This window comes from Molothrus ater, chromosome 15 (assembly GCF_012460135.2).
Source record: "Molothrus ater isolate BHLD 08-10-18 breed brown headed cowbird chromosome 15, BPBGC_Mater_1.1, whole genome shotgun sequence".
NCBI lineage: Eukaryota > Metazoa > Chordata > Aves > Passeriformes > Icteridae > Molothrus > Molothrus ater.
This window is the reverse complement of record NC_050492.2, coordinates 15,563,874-15,586,702: the sequence shown is the minus strand read 5'-3', so window position 1 is coordinate 15,586,702 and position 22,829 is coordinate 15,563,874. Positions and strand designations below refer to the sequence as shown.

The following is a 22,829-nucleotide window of genomic DNA, read 5'->3' as shown; positions in this document are numbered from 1 at the left end:
CTCTGAAGTTCCCTCTTCGCCTCATCATCAGCCTTAATTACCGCGGCGGGTTTTTTATTTTTTTTCCCCTGGCTTTGCTGTGATTACAGCCCTGCACGGCTCCTCGGCGGGCCGCCCGTGTCATTAACCCCGTGTCATTAATTGGGACCGGGAACGGGGGCGGGGGGCCGGGAACTCCCCGCGAGCGGCGCCGGCTGGGCCCGCCCCCCTCCGCGCGCTCAGCCAATAGGAGCCGGCCGTGCTCTACGTCACTCGGCACGGCGGGCTCTGATTGGGCGTTGGGGCGGCTCCCCCGCTCGGGCAAGGAGGACAGCGGCGGGGAGCCCCAGAGGGGGAAAAGGGGGGCGGCCGGGCCCGCTCGCCGCACTCGCCGGGCAGCGCCAGCTCCGCGCACCGCCATGGCTTCCCCGCACAAGGCCAAGGACGTCTTCTCCTCGGACGAGGAGGGCGCGGCGGCCGGCGCCGAGGAGCACCACAAAGTGAAGGTGTCGAGCCTGCCGTTCAGCGTGGAAGCGCTCATGTCCGACAAGAAGCCGCCGCCCCTCAAGGAGCCGCCGCTGCCCGCGGCCGGCGGCAGCGCCGACGGGGCGGCCGTGGGCACCTCCAGGAACCTGCTGCTGGCGGGCCACGGCTCCCGGGACGCGCACAGCCCGCCCGGGGCGCTTACAAAAACCTTCGACACCGCCTCGGTGAAGTCGGAGAACTCGGAGGACGGCTCGTCCTGGATCCCTTCGGAGGCCGGCAGATATTCCCCGCCGCCAAGTGAGTGCTCCGGGGCCGGGCGGGATGCGCTGGAGCGCGGAGATGCGTGCGCGTAGATTCTGTATTTTATATCCTGTGTTCCCATCCAAGGGCTCCCCATCCAGGCTCCGGCTGGATGGGGGCCCTGAGCAAGCCGGTCTAGGGGAAGGTGTCGCTGCCCATGGAAGGAGGTGATTTTAAGGTCCTTTCCAACCTAAAATATTCTGCGATTCCGCTATGCTTTTTATAGGTATTCATATGTGTGTCATATTCCCATTTGTTACATATTTATTATTATATATTGGTATTATTGTGTATTTATAGAGTTAAATGTTTCTATACATCACTACACGGATGTATATGAACACAGACCGAGTTCAAAGCCTTAGAAAGATCAGAAATCACCAGGGACCAGCTCTTGTCCCGACTCGAGGCCCCCTGGCAGCCGCTCCGTCCATTGACCTTACCCCGTTGCGACAGCGCTGCCATTTCTCCCTGCGCCTTTCTCCCATCCGCGGTGCGCTGCAATCTCTCCAACTCGGGAACTGTCCCTTCCAGCCTTGGGCTGTCTCTCCATGCCTGCCTCCGGAGCCTGTCCAAGCTCCCCGAACTGCTCCCGACCCCTTTGTCCCCCCCGCGATCCCTCCCGACGCCGTCCCCGCCTTAGGGACTCTCGGTGCGGAGGTGACAAATGACAACTGAAACCCCCCCTGGCAGTCCGAGCCGCCTTTCGCTTTCGGAGCGACACCTTATAAGATAAGCGAGGGAAAAAAATATTGCTTTTTAGGAATTAAAAGCCCCCGAACATCCTTCAGGGAAGGGGAAGGAGCATCCCGACACCTGTACCGGGTTTATCCGCTCTGCTCCGTGCATCCCAAACTTTCCTGGTGGAAATTAAATACTCTGCTTTATTTAAGTTAGAGGCTTTACAGGCGTGAACTGTCTCAGGGAATTTACTCCTCAATCTAATATTGCGAGAGGAAAGTTTAGTGTTGTTACAGCTTTCCTTATTATTTTTTTTTAAACAATAATTTCGATTTGGCTTTCATCCACTTCCTTTCTTTTATGATAAACCCGAATTAATTTGATTTCTATCGTTCTGGGAGAGGGCAAGAGGAAGGCATTCCCTGTGTAGCTCCAGTTTTTAATTTTCATGTGCCCTCAAATGTGCTGGAAAAAACATGGAAAAAAGTGTGTGCCCCTACTTGGACCCTTTCTCTAAATCTGCCCAAAACCCCACACTTAGACACTGCCTAATAATCTCCCTCTTTATTTTTTCCCCTTCGAAATTCCTCCTCTTTCTCTTAGAAAATTGTTTGTTCTCGGGATCGGCAAAAGAGTTTTGTGTAGGACTTCGGTAGCTGGGAGTTCCGGTGACTTCAGAGGGGTTTGGGGAGAAAACCGAGGATCAGGGAGGGGAAGGTCCTTCGGCCTCGACACTTTTCCTCATTTCCCAAAACCGCCTGTCCATGGAGAGTTTTGACATTAAAAACAGCCCTCAATTTATTATTATTAATATCAACATTGTGGGTGGGATGAGCTGGGGGAAAAGCTGGAAAAGTTCGAATTTTGAGGAACACGGAGAGGGAACCCTCTCCAAATTATGGGGGTTTTTGTCCGATATTGGCCGGGAAAATGAGGATAAAGAGAAAAAAAAAAAACGGGGAAACAAATCAGTGAGAGGAAACAAATCAATTTGGGGACTGGCACGGGATAAACGCGATTCCGGGTCCCTGCTGTTCCCAGAGCCTGGCAGCCCCTCGGGATGGCGAGGGCAGGAGCCTGGGAACGCCGGGCTGTGTCCTGGAGGGAATATTCCAATATTCCCCGGCGTTTCATGGAATATTCCCCGGCGTTTCATGGACTATTTCCCGGGATTTCATGGAATATTCCCGGGATTTCATGGAAAAGTGCGTTGCTGTTCCTGCGCGGCTCCAGCCGAGTGGGTCGGGCTCAGCCCAGGGCTGGGGAAGGCGCTGGGACAGGGAGCCACGGGCACCCAAAACCCTGTCCCAGTCCTGGGAGAGCTTCCCTTTGAGAAGAGAAGGGAATTGGGTTTAAAACTAGCGTGGAACAACGCGGGGAGAGGCAGGGAGTCAGGGTCGGTTTGCTGTCGTTTGAATTTAGTGCAATTTTAGAAGTGAATCAGCTGTCACGGTGAGCACCTGAATTATTAAAATGCCCTGGTAGGATCACAGGCCGGTACTTGAAAAGTTGTTTCCTAGAAGAGCTTTATTTTTTTGTTTTCAGTATTTCAGTAGTTTGTATTCTAAAGGAAGAGCAATAAGACAAGTTTAACTTTTTCTGCTGCGTTTTCTCCCTGCCCTTTCTGAACTTTAGAACAATTCCCTCATGGGATTTTTTAAATTGCATGATACTTGCTTAAACAGCTTCTTAGTCTGGCTTGCTCAGAAAAATAAAAAATAAAAGAGAAAAGTGAAACGAGTACAGAAAACCCAAAGTGCAAATACTGATAAGTGCTTGAAGCAGATACCACGGCAATGTGAACCAAATTCAGCAGCCCGGGTGTCACTTCTGTGTCCAGTCAGGGTGACTCGTCCTGTGCCCCAGAGTGAGCAAATCACAGCCAAATTACCGAGCTTTTGAAGTCAGCCGCCTGCTTTTTAGTTATTCTTTAAATTGCAAAATTATTAGTGAAATGCTAAATTCATCTAAAGGCAAGTCAGCTCTTTGCCATCCCAGGAATATTGCCTGACCTGGCTGGGGCTTAAGGCAGGCACAATAGGTGGTGGATTCTCTGGCTTTTATTGGCTACAAAATGCTGAAGTTTTGTCTGGGTTTTGGTTTATTTTTTTAATTGGCAAATGTTATAAAAGCTGCATGTTGAATTAAAGGAGAGCTGCTTTCTTTTTTGAGCTTGTTGGGTTGTTATACTGGTTGATAATCAGAAAAACACACACTGAAAAATCAAAATTAATAAGCAGAGGAAAGACTTGATTTAAAAGAAAATAATAGCAAGAAAAAATGTCCAGTTAGCAAAACCACAAAAACTGTCAGACCTTCTTCAGCTGTCACTTGTTGGGGACAGGGCTGGACTCTCCTCTTGCCCACTGTCCTTTTGGGAATCTCCTGCTTTTGTGGTGTTTGTGCTTTCCTGGAGCTGTGCAGCAGCCCAGCTAGTTGGTTTGTGTGCTCTAGAGCCCTGTGAAGTGACCTGTGAATTCTCTGTGCCCTTTGAAATTGCTGAGGCAAAATTTCCCTTCCATCAGCTGGAGTGCTGTGAATTTAAGTTCGATCGGGAAAAGATTTCCAGCTCCCCTTGCCAAAGGATGCCGTGTTTGGAGGGGACCCTTGGGACGCCCAGCAGAGCCCCGGGGTGTCCCTGCTGCTGTGCTAACCCCTCTCCCTTCCTTGCAGGACACCTGAGCCCCACTGCCTGCACCCTGAGGAAGCACAAGACCAACAGGAAGCCCCGAACCCCGTTCACCACCTCCCAGCTGCTGGCTCTGGAGCGCAAGTTCCGCCAGAAGCAGTACCTGTCCATCGCCGAGAGGGCCGAGTTCTCCAGCTCCCTCAACCTCACAGAGACCCAGGTCAAAATCTGGTTCCAGAATCGGAGGGCCAAGGCCAAGAGACTGCAGGAGGCCGAGCTGGAGAAGCTCAAAATGGCAGCCAAGCCCATGTTGCCCTCGGGGTTCAGCCTCCCTTTCCCCATCAACTCCCCCATCCAGGCTGCCTCCCTGTATGGCACATCCTACCCTTTTCACAGACCTGTGCTCCCCATCCCGCCCGTTGGACTCTATGCCACTCCCGTTGGATACAGCATGTACCACTTATCCTAAGAAGATCCGACAGACAAAGCCTCAGACAGACAGGCAGACAGACAGACAGACTTCCTGGTGGATCCTGTCCAGCCCTGAGAAGGCAGAACCCCAACCAGTACTGGCCATTCCTTCTGCACGCTTCTATCTGGCATCCTGAGTTGTTCTGGGAGTTTGCTACGGGTTGGGCGTCTCCTGAGAGTGCTCTGAGCACTCAGAGTCTGCTCCTCAAAGCAAAAAAAAAAAACCACAAAAACCAAAAAAAGCATTAAAATCAACAAAAAAAAAATTATTTGTGAGTAAATGTAGGGGTTTTATCCAGTGGAAGTAAAACTAGGTTAAAAAAGAGTGGGTGAAAAAGCAAATTTATCATACGGAGGCAGAAATTCCCTGACACCTTCCTGGCAGGGCCCAATGGGTTTAAAATGAGAGGGGTGAGTGCCCTCGAGCCATGCTCTAAGTTACCATCCCTTCACCTGGGGGCAGGGGGGAGGGAAATAAAAAGGTCTAATCGAAGTTTTGTTGTTTGGTTGTTTTTTTGAAGACAGCAGAGCCCGTAGCTAGAGACGTGTAAATAGAAACTAGAGCCGGTAGAGTCTCAGTGAAGTTCAGAGCCAGCAAATTCCTGCATTTCTGGGGGGAGGGCAAAGTTTTGCATCCCAAACCTCGGCAAGATGAGCAGCAGGGAACCCTAAATGTAGAGCCCAGCTTTGCCCAGCGTGGCTCCTGTAATGCCTTTCTGTGTATAAATAGCTTCGGCCTTTGTAAAGCACTGGCAGGGGAGGTGAAGAGCAAAGGAGGGTTCCTAGGCAGGCTGGTTTTTATCTCTTCCTATTGGCATGCTTAGAAATTTTTGGCTGCAGCCAGGTAATCTTGGCTCTGCAATGCTCTTGGGAAAGCTGGAGAGAGGGGAGAAACAGAGGGCTGTTCCCAGAAAGGATTGTTGAATCATTCTGGGGGATGTTGTGGGGTTTTTATGATTTGTATTTGCCACAGCCTGTGTTAAAGAGAAGAACCCCGTGAGTTTTCTTCCATTCTGAGGATGCCAATAGGAGTGACTCGTGCTTTAAGCCCTTCCAAAGAGAGATCCGGGTGTCACAGTCAGCCCCACGAGGAGGACAGTGAGGTGATGGAGACTGTGTGACCTGCCTGTCCCCGTGGGAGCTCTGGCAGCAGCTTCCCCAGGCTTCTCCTTGAAACTCTTGTATTATTTGTATTACTCTTGCTAAACTTTATGAGGAAGTTACTCCCAAGGCTGTGGAGCACTGAAGTCAGAGCTTCTCCTGGATTTATTTTCTTAGCATGCTGTTGTGGAGGAAAGAAATGAAACAAAAAAAAAAAAAAAAGAGAGAAAAAATCAGAAAAAAAAGTGGAAAGAAAAAAAAAAAAGCCACGAGGTTTTGCTGGTTTTGGTTTGTTTTGACCCAGGCATTGATGCTGCCTGGGACCCACTATAGATGAACTTCCTCTCTCCCTTCCCCTCACCCCCGATCTCCCATTATAGGAGAATCCCTTTGAAAGGGATGCCTTGTACAATTTTATATATTTTATTGAAGATTTATTATTTCTTATCTCTTATTTCGAATTAAATTAAAAAAGAAAAAACATGTTTAATCGCGTGTGGGTCTGTTAGTGCTTGGAGTCCTTTGAAAGGTGCCTTCTCTCCGTGTGTGTTTTGCACTGCTGGGTCAAGTTCAAAGGAATGTTTGGGTTGCCTTTATGATTATTTCCCCTTTCTCAATCTGATTTAAAGCCAAATTTGCAGTGCATGAAGGTGAATTGCAAGTCAACATTTCGGAGTCAAAAGCCAAAGCTTTTATGAGGTTTCCTTGTTTTTAACGACCTCTTTTAGGCGCCTCTGTTCTTTACAACGCTGTGCTCCGCTGATGTTTCCATCACTCTCAGCTCGTGTGCCTTTCCCTGTCCTTGGGGCTCTCCCCTGGACTCGGTGCTTTAGGGGGAGATGGATCTCGACTCCCGAAGGATTTTGGGGGGAATTTGGGACAGGCAAAACCTGGCGGGGCCCTGCAGTGCTCCAGCTGCATTTCAGGGCATCGGGGTGCTGTGCTGCTGCTGCCCCACGGTTTTGGGGCCAGGCTGGGAGAGCAGGTGCTGGACACCCTCCCCTGGCGAGGGGGGCTCAGATCAGAGGAGCCGAGGGGACCCGAGTGCCACGGCATGGAAATGTCACAAGAGGGCGGGACAAACCAGGTGGTTTTACCCCTGCCCAGGTGTGTTTGCCCCTAACCAGGCATCTTTGCCCCTAACCAGGTCTCTTTGCCCCCTCCCCAGGTGTCTTTGCCCCCTGCCCAGGTGTCTTTGCCCCCTGCCCAGGTGTGTTTTCCCCTGCCCAGGTGTCTTTGCCCCTAACCAGGTCTCTTTGCCCCCTGCCCAGGTGTGTTTTCCCCTGCCCAGGTCTCTTTGCCCCCTGCCCAGGTGTCTTTGCCCCCTGCCCAGGTCTCTTTGCCCCCTGCCCAGGTATGTTTTCCCCTGCCCAGGTGTCTTTGCCCCTCTGGCTCTTCCCCGGCTGCGCTCTCCCCGCTCCCCGCGCGGCTCCCGCAGGCTCAGCGCTCCCTCAGCTCCGGGAATTGTCCCGTCCCGTGGGCTCCCAGCGCATCCCGGCTGCCTCAGCATCCCCCGGCTCGGGATGGAAGGGCCGGGGATGGAGGAATGGAGCGCGGGCCAGGCGGGCTGTGCGGACGGGATGCAGAGCTCGCCCTGCTCACCCCTCTCCCGACTTCCAGAAAAAACCCTGGGGAACCCCCCAACTTTATAAATACAGGGAAAAGATGGGGGAGAGCCCAGTCTCCACTTAGGCTCTTCAAATTAGAATTTACCGCCGCATAAAAACGGGAAAAGGCCGCTTCTTTCCCCGATTCCCTTTTCCCGAAGCATCACACCCCGAAATCCCGGGCAAGGCGAAGTCCCCCCGGCCCTGCCCTGTCCCGAGTGCTCCCTTAGCCGGGCTGGGCTATAAATAAACCAGCGGTGTTTTTGAACCTTCGGTATAAATCAGCTGTGTCAGGGATTACAGCTAAATCTTTTTGCTGGAAATTCTTTGAGCGCGGGAGCTTTGCGTGTGTTATGCTAGATCCCTAAATGGATACAGATTTATTGCGGCACACAAGAGTGTTGAAGGAAAAGCTTCCAAATCTCGGTTACAACCTCAGCTATGGGAAAGGCGGGAGGGATCCGTGACACCTTCTCGGAGCCTGCGGATGGCATGACAATTCACCCTGCGCCCATTATTAACTTGTTCCAATTAAAGCCTTCAGAAAGGCCGAGTTAATTGAGTATTATATTTTATTAGGAGGGAGGTGTCAAGCTTTACTCATGAGACTTCATCATCGTCCTAATGGGAGCTGCCCCGCAGGCAGATCTGTAACTGAATAAATTACAGCGAGGCAGGGAAATCAGAATGCTATCATTAAAAGCGATGCACTTACTGAAATTCCTCCCCCACTTTCGCAAGAGGCTGGGGAGGTGTGGCTTTAATTAGTTATTTTAATGCAAAGTTAAATTGTTCCCAAAGTATTTTCTGACACAAAGCAGATGCGATGATTAGAAGTTGAGTGAGACTGAAAGGAGTTGGCACATGTTCCAGGTACATCTATATATTTTAAATTCCCAATAGAAAGTGAAAAATAATTAGAGCAATAAATAATAAACATTAAAAACAACGCGATAAATTATCCCGATCCTTAAAACCCGGACTTGCTGAGCGGCGGCTCAGGCCAGCCAGGCACACCTTCAGTCACCGGGGATGGATTTGTTGACATAAACATTTGAGACTGGGCTTTTCTGCCTCGCTCGGGCCAGGCGTTCATTACCCAAAGCCACGGGCGCTCCGAGCCTGCATTTCATGTTGTCACGTCGCCTTGTCAAAGCCCGGAATTCCTGCGTTTTATGGCGAACGAGCAAAAACCGGGCTGGCTGCAGCGGCGTGCCCGGGACAGAGGGGAAATTCTCTCTGCTGCGGGCCGGGGGCTGCGGGCACCCAGAGACCCCCGAGCCACGGGATGGGGATGAGATGGGGATGGGGATGGGGATGGGGATGAGATGGGGATGGGGATGAGATGGGGATGGGGATGAGATGGGGATGGGGATGGGGATGAGATGAGGATGGGGATGAGATGGGGATGGGGATGGGATGGGGATGGGGATGGGGATGGGGATGGGGATGGGGATGGGGATGGGAATGGGAATGGGGATGAGATGGGGATGAGATGGGGATGGGGATGGGGATGGGGATGGGGATGGGGATGGGGATGGGGATGGAGATGAGGACGGGGATGCTCCCGGCACCTGCCCCGCGGAGCCCACCCGGGGGCTCAGGTCCCCTCCAGGCCGGGCAGAGCCGGGCAGCGAGCGGAGCCCCGCAGCAGCAGCAGGAGCAGCGGGAGCAGCAGGAGCAGCAGCAGCAGCCCCACAGCAGCAGCAGCAGCAGCAGGAGCAGCAGCGGCATCCTCCCGGCTCCCAGCCCTGCCCCATCCCTTGGTTCCATCGCCCGGGGGGTTCACACGCTCCCCCAAATCTCTGGAGCGTGCAGGGCGATTCTGCACATCCCCGCACTGTCCGTGCCTCTCACACGAGCACCCCAATGTCCCCTTCGTGCACACCTGGAGCTCTGCGGGATTTTGGGGTGAGGGCTGGGCGTGCAGCGCAGGAGGAGGAGAGCCCACGGAGGGGATGGATGAGGAAGAACGATCAGGAAGAGCCAAACTCTGGGGCCCTGCGCCTTCGGAAGGGGCTCCAAGGCACGCAAGGAACCAGAGGGTCCGCGGAACAACCGCGGTGGATCCACTCCCACCCCTCTCGGGGCTGCTCTGGGAGACAAGTGAGCACTTTGCTTTCTCCAAAGTATATTTCTCCTCTCTATTTTAGTTTAGTATCCCCAAACACTAATGGATGTCTTTATTAAAAACAAAATTAAAATCATTAAAAGCACAAAAAAAAAAAAAAAACTCAAAAAAACACACCAGAACACTCCTCAAAGAAATAATCCCTAGCATTCCGGCAGTGTGACGGTGTTCCTCCCGTTCCTGCGCTCACTGCCAGCCACGGAGACTCCGAAATGCCTTTTCCGGGGGTCACTTTCAGAAATTAACCTACTTTCGGCAGCGCCCACATTCTTGGCGTAGGAAGCCTCTCACGCAAAATAAAAAGAAAGAGGTTATTCCAATCTTTTTTTTTTTTTCTTTTCCCTTTTTCCATCCCAGAGCAGAGGGGGCATATTTTTCCAGTGAAAAGCATGAGGCATCTCAGGGAAACTGCTCAGCTCATCCCAGCGCTGCGAACCCCAGGAGGAGCCGCTCCACGGTTCACGCTCATTTTCGCTGCCGCGGGGAAAGGCAGAGGGGAAATTTGGGGTCTTTTGTTGTTGTTGTTGTTGAGCTTTTTTTATTTTGGTTCGTGCTTGGCTCCCCGAGCCCCTCGCTGAGCGTTTCCCACCGTAATCCACGAGGCTTTTGGCGGGTGCTACCCGCGGCTCCCAACTGGTTGCACGCAAGGAATAAAAATCTTTCCATCCATTATATTTCAGTCTTTTAACACCCGAGCAATTCTGTCCCTGCTGTTTTAGTGGAAAGACCGGTCTATAAAGCTGCAACTGCAGTATATTTTAAAATGCTACCATTTTTAAAGGGGGTTGGAATAATCCTGCTTTGCTTGGGAAGAAAAAGTCTCGAGCAATGTATGCGCGATTAAGGTTTTATAACACTGTTCAAGGAAATTAAAAACATTCTGTGATGTTCTTGCTGCAAAGGCAGGTCTCCTTTTTTTCTGGCAAAATGTTTTGTATATGTATTTCTTAGATTGCTGTGTTTTGAATAAGCAAGAATCTCGTAAAGAGAAAAAAACCCCACGTTCCTTAAAAGTATGCGCTACCCGTTTTATTAAACTGATTATGCCAGCGTTCAACTCAAAAGTTTGTTTTAAGTAGGAATATTTTCCCAGACGTGTAATGGATTGCTTGAAAACATAATTCTTTGCTTTTTAATGACCTGTAATGGCCAATTCATTTCGACTGCGCTTATCAAGGTGCTGTGTTAAATAACAAACCGGTTCTTGAAAACAAAAAAGTCATAATGAAAAATAAGCAGTCAGAATAATCTCCCATCTCCGAGCCAAAAAAATGCAATAAAATTAATTTAAGACTGTCAAAACATCAAAGCTGAGAAAAGGAGCTGCTAAAATAATGTCTCTTGATAAGGAAATAATAAAAACACACCAAAAAATGTCTACTCAATAAACTCCACTGGATTTGGGGGTCTGTGCTATATTTTATTTGGTGATGAAAGCACTTTGATGTCACTGTATTCCAAACAATTATTATTATAATTTTAAACAACCTGGTGTTTTCCATTACTAACGGCTTACGCTTTGAAGTTACACCTCATAATTTCTTAAATTAAATAAATCATTTTAAGTTTGCACTGGGAGCCTTTTAATAGCAGAGAAAGGAATATCATTATCTTATTGAGAGGCAATTGCAGTGGCTCCAGTTTGGCTGTAGCTGGGGGCAAAGTGGTGCACTATAACAGACATACTTTATTAGCCTCCCATAACTCTTGAAAGAACATTTTTATATTTTCTTTGATTCCCCCCCTCCCCCTCTTGTTTTAAAGCTGTCCCAACCTTTAATTACTGCCTAATATGAAAAGCATTATTTTTTAATGCTGTGTAATTTACCAGAGGCAATAGGCCAAGTTAACAATTGTTTATTAGGGTTGCTGTTTCACACAGGGCAAAGAATGCTGTTCCAAACCCAACTTTTCATGGGTGGTTGCACTAATTAATACAGTGTCTGAGGCTCCTAGGGGGTTTTTAATATTAAAGCCTATGGGGCGGAACGGTTTTTAGAAGTCCAGCTCCTGCTGACGTTCCTCCTCCCCTCCCCGGTGATTTCTGGGGCTTTCAAGGCTGTTTTGATCCGAGGCAAAATTCGGCAGCGGGAGGGGAGCGCCCTGGGAGCCGCCCCGGCCCCGCGGTGCCCGGCGGGGGCGGCACCGCCTGCCCCGAGCCCGGCCCGGCCGCTTCCCCCGAGCTTCCCCTGAGCTTCCCCCGGGCTTCCCGAGCTTCCCCCGGGCTTCCCCCTGCCCTGGCTTTGATTTCTGTCCCCCTTCGCTGCCGTTCAGGCTCAGGCGGGCGCTGTCGGCGCGGTGGCTCCGGGAGCACCGCGGGACCCTCGGGGCTGGCACGGTGGGACCCCCGAGGCTGGCACGGCCGGGGCTCTCGGGATTGGCACGGCCGGGACCCCCGAGGCTGGCACGGTGGGAACCCCGGGGCTGGCACAGCCCGGACCCCCGAGATTGGCACGGCCGGGACCCCCGGGATTGGCACTGCAGGGACCGCCGGCACCGGCACGGCCGGGACCCTCGGGCTGGTACGGTGGGACCCCCGAGATTGGCACGGCCGGGACCCTCGGGATTGGCATGGCCGGGACTGGCACGGCCATGGCTGGATTCCCGGGACTGGCACGGCCGGGACCCCCGAGGCTGGCACGGCGGAGCTGGAGCGACCCCGCACCCCCTCGCCTGCTCCGGGCTCGGGCAGGAAAACGCCCCGGGGACCGGGGGATGTGTGCCAGGGACATGTGTGCCAAGGACATGTGTGACAAAGACATGTGTGCCAGGGACATGTGTGACAAGGACATGTGTGACAAAGACATGTGTGCCAGGGACATGTGTGACAAGGACATGTGTGACAGGAACATGTGTGACAATGACATGTGTGCCAAGGACATGTGTGACAGGAACATGTGTGCCAAGGATCATGTGTGCCAAGGACATGTGTGACAGGAACATGTCAGACAAGGACATGTGTGACAGGAACATGTATGACAAGGATCATGTGTGCCAGGGACACGTGTGACCCGGCGGTGCCGCTCCCCACAGCTCCGCACGGCCGATCCGTGAGCTCTCCCCGGAGCATCAGCGCTGAGCGGGACCTCGGGGCATCCCTGGCCCCCCAATCCCGCAGAGGGCACTGGGCTGGCCCCGGTGCCCGAGGACGCTGCCGTGGCTGTCCCCGCGCTGGTCCCAGGGCAGCCAGGGACATCCATCAGCTTGATCGATGGGGGTTACTCGCTCCTGTTCTCCCCGCCAGTTTATTTTCTTAAACTACCGGGCAAAAAGCGTAATGACGGAGCAGACAAACACCCTAACAAACAGACGACAGCTTTATGGATGGAGCCGCACTCCGAGGGCTGAGCGGTGCTAAAATCCGAGCTCCGCCGCCTTCAGCCATCCTCGCTCCGGCTCGGGTCACTTCAGCCGCTTAAAACACAAAAACAAAAAACGAAAACAAAGCAAAATTTTAAAAAATCCAGGCTCGGCTGAGTTTAGAGGAGGAGACACGTAGGGATTTATTTTATGGGCTGAGCAGGACTGTTCTCCCCGCTCCCTTCGCCGTTAGCTCAGCTCCTTTGCAAATCTAATCTGCTCGGCTCCTTTGCTATTTTTCATGTTGGACCCATGCGTTTCTCCTCTAAGCCTTTCTCCTTTTTGATGTAGCGAGTCAATTGAAGAATGTTGGTCTCGGTTATCAATCACCCAGCTGGGGCTTAAAGGGCTCGGGCTAATCAGATTTAATTGCTCATGTAGCGCCACTCCTGCCCTGGGCCACGACCGACTTGCTCAATTAAACCCCAAATACCTGCAATCAATAAATAAGGAATGACAACACGTTTAAGGGATTTATCCAGCAAAGGAATTGAGCTGGAAAGAGATTACAACAGAAAAAGGCCCTTTTATAATTAAACGTACACCTCTCACGGAGGGAAAAGCTATGTTTAAGGAAAGAAAAGAAAGGAAGAAGAAAGGAAGAAAAGATAAAAAAGAGATCTTGTTCCCTTTGCAAAGGAGTGATGCGGGCTCTGCCTTTCTCGAGGCCATTCCGATCACTTTTGCTCTTATTTTTGGCCCAGGAAAATCCGGGATCTGCAGCGCGCGCCCTGCGTCCCCTCCCGGACAGACGGACGGACGGACGGACGGACGGACGGACGGACGGGTCCCCTCTTTTCCCGTCCTTTCCCTCGGCTTTCCCCTCAAATCCGTGTTTGCTCTTGAAATCCCCAGGCTAACGGAGTGAGGCGTCATCGTTTCTGAACGGGGAAATGTTAGTCCCGATTACCTAAAAAAAAAAAAAAAAAAAAAAGAAAGAAAAAAAAGAAAGAGAAAAAAAAAAAAAGAGGGAGAGAAGATTTCCTTTCCTTTCCTTTTGCAGCTTCTTGTTCGGAACACGGTAGTAATTGGCCGAGATCAAATAACGTTGAACGAGCATAAATAATCGCTTTTGGCATATTTGCAACTCCTTTTTTTTTAAGTTTTTTTTTTTTTTTTTTTTAAAGATCTTCTCTGAAAGTGGGAGATGAAAAAACAGTTCACAATTAATACCAACATATGTTACTTTAGATCATCCAGGGACGTTCTTGTCCATGATTTCTGCACCAGCAGCTGCTGCCTTTGACTGGGATTAGATTGTGGAGTCACTCCTGCGGCAGATCTGCTGCCAGTGCTCGTGGAGAGAGCACCAAGGGAAAAGGGCAGAGAGGGAGGAGGAGCTGCTGGCCAGCCTGGAGGGATCTGGGCACCTTGCTCTGAGCTCCTGCTGCACCCAGGGGATGCCCCAAAGATTTCGGGTTTTGGGTCTTTGTGTCTCAGAGCTCTCTGCGCTCCTGGGGCAGCCAACCCCCCCAAGCTGCAGGAGCCCAGCAGGGGCCAGGGCCAGCTGCTGTTTCACCCCCCAGTCCCAGGAGCCCAGAGGTGGAGCTGGAGCCACTGCAGCACCCAACACAGCAGCTCTGGGCAGGATCTGAGCTGGGCCAGCAGCCCAGGGGGAATTGTCCAGCTGGGGAATTCCTCTCCCTCTGCACATCCCATGCACTGGGAACTCGGCTCTGAGCTTGGCTGCAGCTGAACCTGTCTGCTGGTGGCTCAGCAAAGCTCATCCCCTGCACTGGGATCCACTGGGATCCACTGGGATCCAGCCTGTCCCTACTGCAGCAGCAGTGCCACTCCAGAGCCACGTTTGGTGGCTGCTCTGTAAGACAATCTTGGTGGGAAGTGAAGGTAAAAATCTTCATTGAAGTCAAGGTGTTGATTAAAAAAACTCCTCAACTGTCAAGGGAGTATTTCTGTAAGGACTTGTGTTTGTTTGTTCCTTAGCTTGGTTTCCTAAGGAAGCCAGGATTATATGATCAAACTGTTACAGCCTTTTGAACTCCTGGGCCAACTCCAATCAAAATTGACAAGGGGGCAGAGGTCTCAGAAATAATCAGGTTGCTGTGATTTTCCTGAAAATAGACTGCTGGATAGCAGGGAGACAGATCCTGTTAAATCCCTGCTAAGGCTGTAACCAGAGCTCAGCTCTTAAGAAAGACCAGAGAAACTCGATGGGAGTGAGCAGGACACCCCAAACATCCCAGCAGCTTTCACCTTGGCTCCCACACCAGCAGTTCTGAGACACAAGGACCAAAAATAACGTGGTTTGTGCTTGAGGGAATTCTTATTGGGTGCATTTATCATCTTTGCCACTTTCTGGACCAGTCTGCCCTCTGACCTGGGGAGCAGCAGAGCATCGGAGGGTGGATTTAGGCACTGGCAGAGTTTGTACAACAGAGCTTTGCCCTCATTGCTCTCTGTGTTCTCTTTTTCTGAGTGGAAAGCCACTTTGTATTTTTAACAGTTTGATCCAAATCCTCTCAAGTAGCCAGGAGAAGAATAATGAAAATCCTCCCAGGTTCTTTGATGAGTCTCAAAGCTCTAGATATCTTTTTTTTTCAAGTAGTCAAATGGCTAAAGGAACAAATAAAACAGTTTTATTCAAACTCTAAACCTCGAGCTGATAGCTTTGCCTGGGACTCTCAGTCCAGATCTATTAATTCACATTTATCACAACCAATATCCAGCTGGATGCTGCATGGCATCCTCACTTCCGAGGCTGGGATGTGCTGCCACAATTCCACGTTCAGGCAGAGGATGCCAGTGGGAAGGGGGGTGGTACTGGGCAAACAGACCCTTCCCTGGGAGCCATTTGACTTCCTAATGCAGAGAGAATCATCCTCCACTGCTCCAAGAGCAATGAGGCCTTCCCTGGCAAGCCCCGTGTGCAATGAGACATTTCCTCCCTGCTGATGCCAAGTCCAACTGGGCCAGTTTGGAATCAGCCACGTTGCCAGCTTGGGGCTGTGTCAGAATCTGAGCTGTCATTTATTAAAATAAATGGGTTTGTTGTCATTGAAAAGGCTCCCAACACAACAGATCTTGTGAGCTGGACAAAGCTTAGGTTTTACAGTGCCCTGGGGAGAGAGAGGTTTTTCATTCCACGTCATTGCACTGTTAACTCTGAAGCCTGAGGAAGGATTTCACCAGCCACAGGTGTTCAGGAGCTGAAGAATCTCACGGAATGACACCTCCCTTCAGCATCAGGCACAGCCAAACTGGGCACAAACAGAAGGAAAATTTAGGAAAAATAGAACAAGGGAAAACAAATTTGACTGGATTCCTTCCAGCTGCCTGCATATACTCCAGTAATCCCTTCTGGCCGATCTTTTTTTTCCCAGATTGGAACATTTTCCTTAGTTTAAGATTTTCTGCTCGTTGAGGTGAGTGGGGAAAGGGAAGGAGAAAGGGTGAAAACTGGGAATGCCATGGAAATGTGTTGTAGGCAAGACTGGAATCGTCTAAGAGCATTGCAAATGCAGAAAATGTATGGGAGGAGACAGATGGAAGTGCCACATGGAGTTAGCCAAGGGCTGGCCCCAACAGGACATGCAGAAATTGGAGTGGAAACAAGTTTGTGAAGGAGTAACAATGGCCAAAGGTCAAATTGCACAATGTGAAGGGGAGTCACCCACCCATGAATTTGAACATAAAAATTCCCCTCCATTCCTGAACTAGCCAATTTATTCCTAATTTCTGTCCTCCAGGGCACGCAGATGAGAAATCATGAACATATTGCAGCAGTTTTGGTACATTCTAATGTGAACTTCACACAAGTTTGTGTGTGATCGTCACTGTTAGGTTGGATGTGACATACACACACACGTGATTAGGGTTTAAGAAGAAAAAGGTTTTTATTTTGCACGTGATAATAAGAAGCATTATCAACTTGTTGCCTATTTCCTGTAGCAACACATAGATGAGAAATCCTGAACATATTACAGCAGTTTTGGTACATTACAACATGGACTTCACACAAGTTTGTGTGTGATGAGAGAAGGCTCAGTCCTCCCTCTCATTTTGATCCTAAAGTGGGAACAGTGAGAGCACCATACCTGCAGAGTGCTGGGTTTATGTGCCATATCCTCTGACAAAGAGATTTTGCATGTTTTAGGAGAGAAGAAACCATCCATAAAGCTGTTTCCCAGTGAGATTTGGTCTGTCCAGAAGAGGCAGAACATGAAGAGCAGCTACTGGGAAGCTCCACGTGCTGGTGTTGTCATAGAGGAAAAACATCTGCTTAGAAATCCCAATGCACTCTCTGGAAGGGCTGTGACCGTGTTCACAGGGGTCTGAGGATGAGGGAAGAGACGAGGATCTGACTCCATGTTTCAGAAGGCTTGATTTATTATTTTATGATATATATTATATTAAAACTATACTAAAAGAATAGAAGAAAGGATTTCATCAGAAGGCTGGCTAAGAATAGAAAAGGGGCGATAACAAAGGTTTGTGACTGACCGAGACAGTCCGAACCAGCTGGGCTGTGATTGGCCATTAATTAGAAACAACCACATGAGCCCAATCCCAGATGCACCTGTTGCATTCCACAGCAGCAGATAACCATTGGTTACATTTTGTTCCTGAGGCCTCTCAGCTTCTCAGGAGAAAAAATCCTAAAGAAAAGATTTTTCATGAAACATGTCTGTGACAAAGGGGTGTGATTTACTTCTGGGAGCTGGGAGCATGTTTTCTGCTCTGTAGGAGGGCAGATCCCTGGAATCAAGTCAGGAGGAATGAGGTTCTTGCATTCCTCCAAGCTCTGGGGATCTCACTGCTCAGCAGCCTGCCAGAGGGACCAGGAGGTTCTTCCCCATCTTGGGAATAACAGCAAGGTGGATCCAAATTCCCATGAGCTGCTCAAGCCCAGGACATGAAATCCATTCCCAGGGAGAGGCAGAAACACTGGATTCATTTTCAGTGTGCCCTTGTGTGGGAACCCAGGACATTCCTCTGGTGCCCTGGAGGACTCGAGCCCTGCCCAGGGGGCTCAGAGACCCTGGCACAGAGCCCAAGACCCCTGTGCCTTTGATCTTGACCCATGGAAAAAACAATTACCAACCTTATATGAAGGATTACAAGCCAAAAAATTCAAGTAGAATGATAGTGAATTTATCACAGGGTGAAAAATAGATTTTTTGGGGTTTTTAGAATGGAGGTTCAGGGGGCAAGATGGAGGGATCTGGGCGTGTCCAGCCTTTCTCCTTCTTCTTCTTCCTGGCCTCCATCTCCTGCTGTGATGGTGGCACTTTTGGATTGGTTTAGAGCAGAAGCTCACTGTCTAACATAGGTGATAGGTGTTGGGCAGTAATTGTAAATATTTCACAGGTAGTTTTTAGTATAGAAAGATAACACTGCCCTGGGGCAGGCAGAGTGCCTCTGTCTGTCCTGCTGAGCGGACCTTGGCTGGACAGGAGAAAGAATTTTATAGATAAGGAACAATAAACAACCTTGAGACCGAGAACTGAAGAGCCCTGACTCCTTCTTTGAGTGCCAGGCTGGGAAAAGAGACTTTGTGACACATCTTGGGTCACTGTGAGCAGCAGAGACCCCCAGACTCTTGGTCTCGCCCTGCCCTCCCCTGTGCCCTGGGAGAGCCCAGGCTGGGTGTGATGGAGCTGCTGGGAGTCGTTAGAGCCTCCAGCCCTCTGCCCCGCCCAGCTCCCAAAATCTGGCAGGAAACGAGGAGTGGCTGTGCCTGAGCTGCTGCAGCTCGGGGCTGGCTCCTCGCTGCAGGCTGGGGAGAGCACCAAAATTCAGTTCAGCATTGCCTCCGGGAGGGAAAGCACCAAAGGGAGGCTCCAGTTGTTCCTTTGGTGTTTTGAGGAGAACAGATTTGTGCACGTGTGTGTGTGTGTGTGTGTGTGTACATTTGCTTTGCTCTTTGTGAATTGAAATACATGAACCTTGAGAAATGCAAAGGGGTTTTCACTCATCCAGGCCTTCTGGTGCTGCTGAGCTTTTCTTCCTGCTGGCACGAGAGCATGGAGTCACTGGGGGCTGCTAAAATGGCACAGGATATCAAAAATTCCTGATGTGGAATTATCTGGGCTGATGTGGCTGTGCTCTATGGAAAAAAGACAGAAGAAATTCTAGAAATGACCAGTGGATCACTGGTTTCTCTGTTATTTCTCAGAGACCATCCTCCTACTCCAAACAGGGCTCTTTTGGATTTGATTTTAAGGTATTATCAGCCAAGTGACAGAGATAGATGCAGCAGAAAGGAAGGGATATCTTCTTTTTCCAGAAGGCAGCTCAAGCACAAAAAGATTAAAGAGTTCAGCCCAGTCCCATGGAAATCTCTGGCAGAGTCCCACCAGCTCAGTCCTTGCTGGGCTGAACCTTTTGATGGCCAAGCAGACACTCAGGACTCTCAGTGTGCAAGTTCCTGCATTCTGCTGCATGTGAAGAAAACCTCATCTCGTTGCCCTCATTTACTGTCTGCAGACACTTAACAACTGAAAAGCTGTTGTGAGCCCTCACATTAATTAGAGCTCATTGCTTTTGCTGTAATATGCACCAGCATAACACCAAACCCTAATAATCCAAACAAAAATCAGTCTATGGCATAAAAGATAATCCCTCTCTGGTGTCTGAGGAGAGCTATCAATTCAGGGGCTCAATCTGGTTCTGCCTGAAGTCAACAGCAAAGCTATTAATACTGGCAGGATCAAGTCAGTGCACTAATTTGCCAAATTCCCCATCATTAGTGTGAATTAATGAGATCCTACTGGAGCTGCCTGTTGGCTGTGGGTGAAACAGAACACGCCTGGCAGCACATCAGCAGCAGGGGGGAGGCTGGGGAGGAGCAGGAGCGCTTTGGGGGGAGGGAGATGAGCAAATGGAAGAGTCCTAATGCAGTCCAGATGGAAAAAATTGACCCTGACTTCACCAGGCAGGCAATGGCCATAGCCAAGCTGTTTCCTAGTGAGGAGGAAAACGACAGAGGCTCAAGTAGCAGATGAGAAGTCAGCTCAGATAAAATAAGACAGCCATTCCCTTTGCCCCCCAAATGATCTTTTGCCCAAAACATGAAGAAAAATGTGTGTTTTCCTGCCCCTTCTCAAGGCTGTCCCGTGGTTTTCCTCCCCTTTCTTGCTTTAAAGCTCCCAGAGGCAGCAGTGCCAGTGCATGGAGTGGAAGGTTGTGCTCACTCTCACAGCCAGTCCCATCCAGAACTAAAATTATAACAAAAATCTCATGAAGAAAACAGCTCCGTGAGATTTACAGTGCCAAGAGGGTCATATAAAGTTTGGAAAAGCGTCCAAAGAGATGTCAAATGGAACTTAATTGAATTTGGCTGTCATCACTAAATAGGACACATCACTTTGAGCTTAATGGATCCTGCCAAGTCCAACAACAGATATTGTTGCTGTGTTCCTTGAGCTGGTGATGGGGGTTGAAGTGTCCATGAGTCACTGGGATTGCAGTTATTGCCTGAAAAGAATGTGCAGGGGGAAAGGATGTTCTTGTCTGCCCCTGTGTCTGCTTTTGGTGCCATTGCACAGACAATGCCAGGCTGATGCTGCACTCTGATCCTGTAATGGCAGCAGCCCTGCAGAAGCAACTGGGGAAATGGGAACATTTGCTTTTTAAAAATCTGTTTGATTGTGGTGGCCAAAGAGGCAAATGCAGCCAGGTCCCTTTGGGAAGGCTGAAATGAATGGCTCCAAGGAAAGGCACGACAACAAACCTGGCTTGTTTCACTTGGGGCTGTGATGAGAGAGGTGCAGCAGCTTTGATAACACCCCTGCCCTGCTCAGGAGGGACTTTGGGAGCAGCCCTGAGCTGGGTGCTCATTACTGACCTGTAAAAGCCATGGGGTTCTTTTTGCAGCCTCTTTGGCCAGGAATTCTCTGTGCTTCAGGCTTTGGAGCAGAAAGCCCCTCCTGAGCCAGGCCTTACCCCAAAGCAGCTCCCGGCAGGGTGGGAGCTGTGGGGTCCCTGGGCAGTGGGGTGAACTCTGCAGCCCCCAAAGGCAGCTCAGCCCCTCAGCAGCTCCCACGTCAGCCAGCCAAAGGGGAAACACTTTGGAATATTTCATGATGGCAAAAATACCAATAAAAAATGGACTGTCAGAATCCACTCCTAACTAAATACTGACTGCCTGGGCTGTGCTCAGCAAGAGAAAACCTGCTTAAATGTGATCCAGACCCACCAAATCTTGAAATACTCAGTGAATTCCCTTGAAAGTACCAGGGACTGATCTGCCATGCCAAGGATAAGCAAACACACTCTTTTCCAGTTGTCCCACATTACAGAGCATTAATTAGCTCACAGTCAAACAGTGGAGCAGGATGAGATACCTAATTGGGAATCTCACCCATTACTTTAAGCATCTAATTTGTACATCTGTGCCTGTAGCCATCAGATGACCCTTGTTTGAATTGTTAGTCAAAATAAAACATGTTAATTTTATCAGGATTTTAAAAGGTGTCATTAAATGTCCTCTACTTAAAAGAAAAACAAAAAAAAAAAAAAAAGGAAAAAAGTCTCTGCAGGCGATGAGCTGCAGTCCCAGAGATAAGAAATGCTTCCCATACACAACCCCTTTACTTTGTAGTTCACTTCTAATGGGCAGTTTGGTGAAAGGTACTTTCCAACAGCATTTAAAGTGATCCATTCCAAAGATAAGTAAAGAGCAGCTGTTCATTAAACCCAGCACTTCATGTGGTGCTGGAACGTGTATTTAGCCAGGAAATGCTACTGTAGGCTCTCAGTGTTTGGGGTTTTTGTCCTTGTGATTCATCATCATTTTCAGAAGTGGCTGAAAATTACAGGGCAACCACGAGAGCAGAGCAGGAGGTGCTTGGGGAAGTGAACACCCCGAGATCGCTGAGAGTGTTTTCCACACAGCTCCTCTTTGCTTGCTGCTCCTTTTGATCCTTGTTTACAACACAAGCTCCTTTTCAAAGGGAACAAAGCTCCTGCAGTGATGTTATTGTGCAGCTCGTGTGCTGGAGCAGAATTACAAACTTTCTAGGAAGGGTTAAAGTCAGGGCCAAACACCCAAGTGTGAGCACACAGAGACCCACAGAAAGCCAGAACTCACCACTGCTTCTTCACACTCTGCAAGCGCCAGAGGGAATTCACGCATGCAGAATTCTGCAGTCATTTTTTGGGTTTAGTCCCATTTTCATACTCATGGAAACTCTCCTCGTCTTGCCCTGAATGGGATGCTCGGGTTCCTGATAGGACTTTTGGGGCAAATCAGTCAGGTTCCCTATGCCAAGAAGGAGATGCTTCCTCTTGCCTTGCAAAATCCAGCAAGTGTCAGTGTCCTCAGAGGTGATGTAACCTGTCTGGGGAGATGCTGTGAGGGAAAGGAAACATTTTTCACGTTATTCCAACTTGAAATCTTGTCCTTCACGACAGCAAAGACCAATTTGTGCCACAGGAGGAGCCAGGTTCTGTGCTCTGCACACACTGCTCAGGCCCTTCAGGATGTGGGAATCACAGCCCTGTGGTAGAAACTTCATTTTCTGGCAAAATCCCCTCAGTGAGAGGTGCAATAATGCTGTGGATACCCCAGCACAGGACTGGGATTGTGCCTGTGCAGGTGGAGAAAAATGAGTGTGTGGGCTCCAAGTAGAGGCCAGGAAGGATCCCAAAACAGAAACTCCACATTTTCTTCACTATTTCTTTCCCCTCCCAACATTAACAGCAGTTACCTGTGTTTCTGTGGGTAGTCCAGGCCATTCCCTTCTCCTTCCCAAGGTGCTGGGGGTGTCACATTCTGGGAGGTGCAAATATTGATTTGCCTGTGATAACTGGGTTTATTCCATGCCAGAACCCATAAGCTTGAGCTTTTGTTCAGAGCTTCAGTCAAACCTGGGCATTTTATAGAAAATTTATCATTTTGGAAACCCCCAAAGTTCCTTAGGAGTTAAACCAGACTAATTTCACACCATATCATATTCATTTGAAGGATACCTCTGAGAAAGAAGTAGGGTTTGTCTTGCCTCATAAGCTTCCTTCTAAAATTTTCAATATTTTTGTTTCTTGACCTTGAAATATGCTAAGAATCAAATCACAACAACACCTTTCTGAGGACACTGCAGCATTTCCTATTGCCTGTGCAAGA

General features: G+C 49.7%; 1 protein-coding gene across 1 annotated transcript; it reads left to right on the top strand.

Moving 5' to 3' along the window:
- Positions 1–398: 398 nt before the first annotated feature.
- On the top strand, positions 399–6,137 carry MSX2 (msh homeobox 2). The gene is made up of 2 exons (XM_036391354.2): positions 399–762; positions 4,120–6,137. Exons 1-2 carry the CDS (start codon positions 399–401, stop codon positions 4,542–4,544), a joined length of 789 nt encoding a protein of 262 aa, XP_036247247.1. The 3' UTR covers positions 4,545–6,137.
- Positions 6,138–22,829: the final 16,692 nt, after the last annotated feature.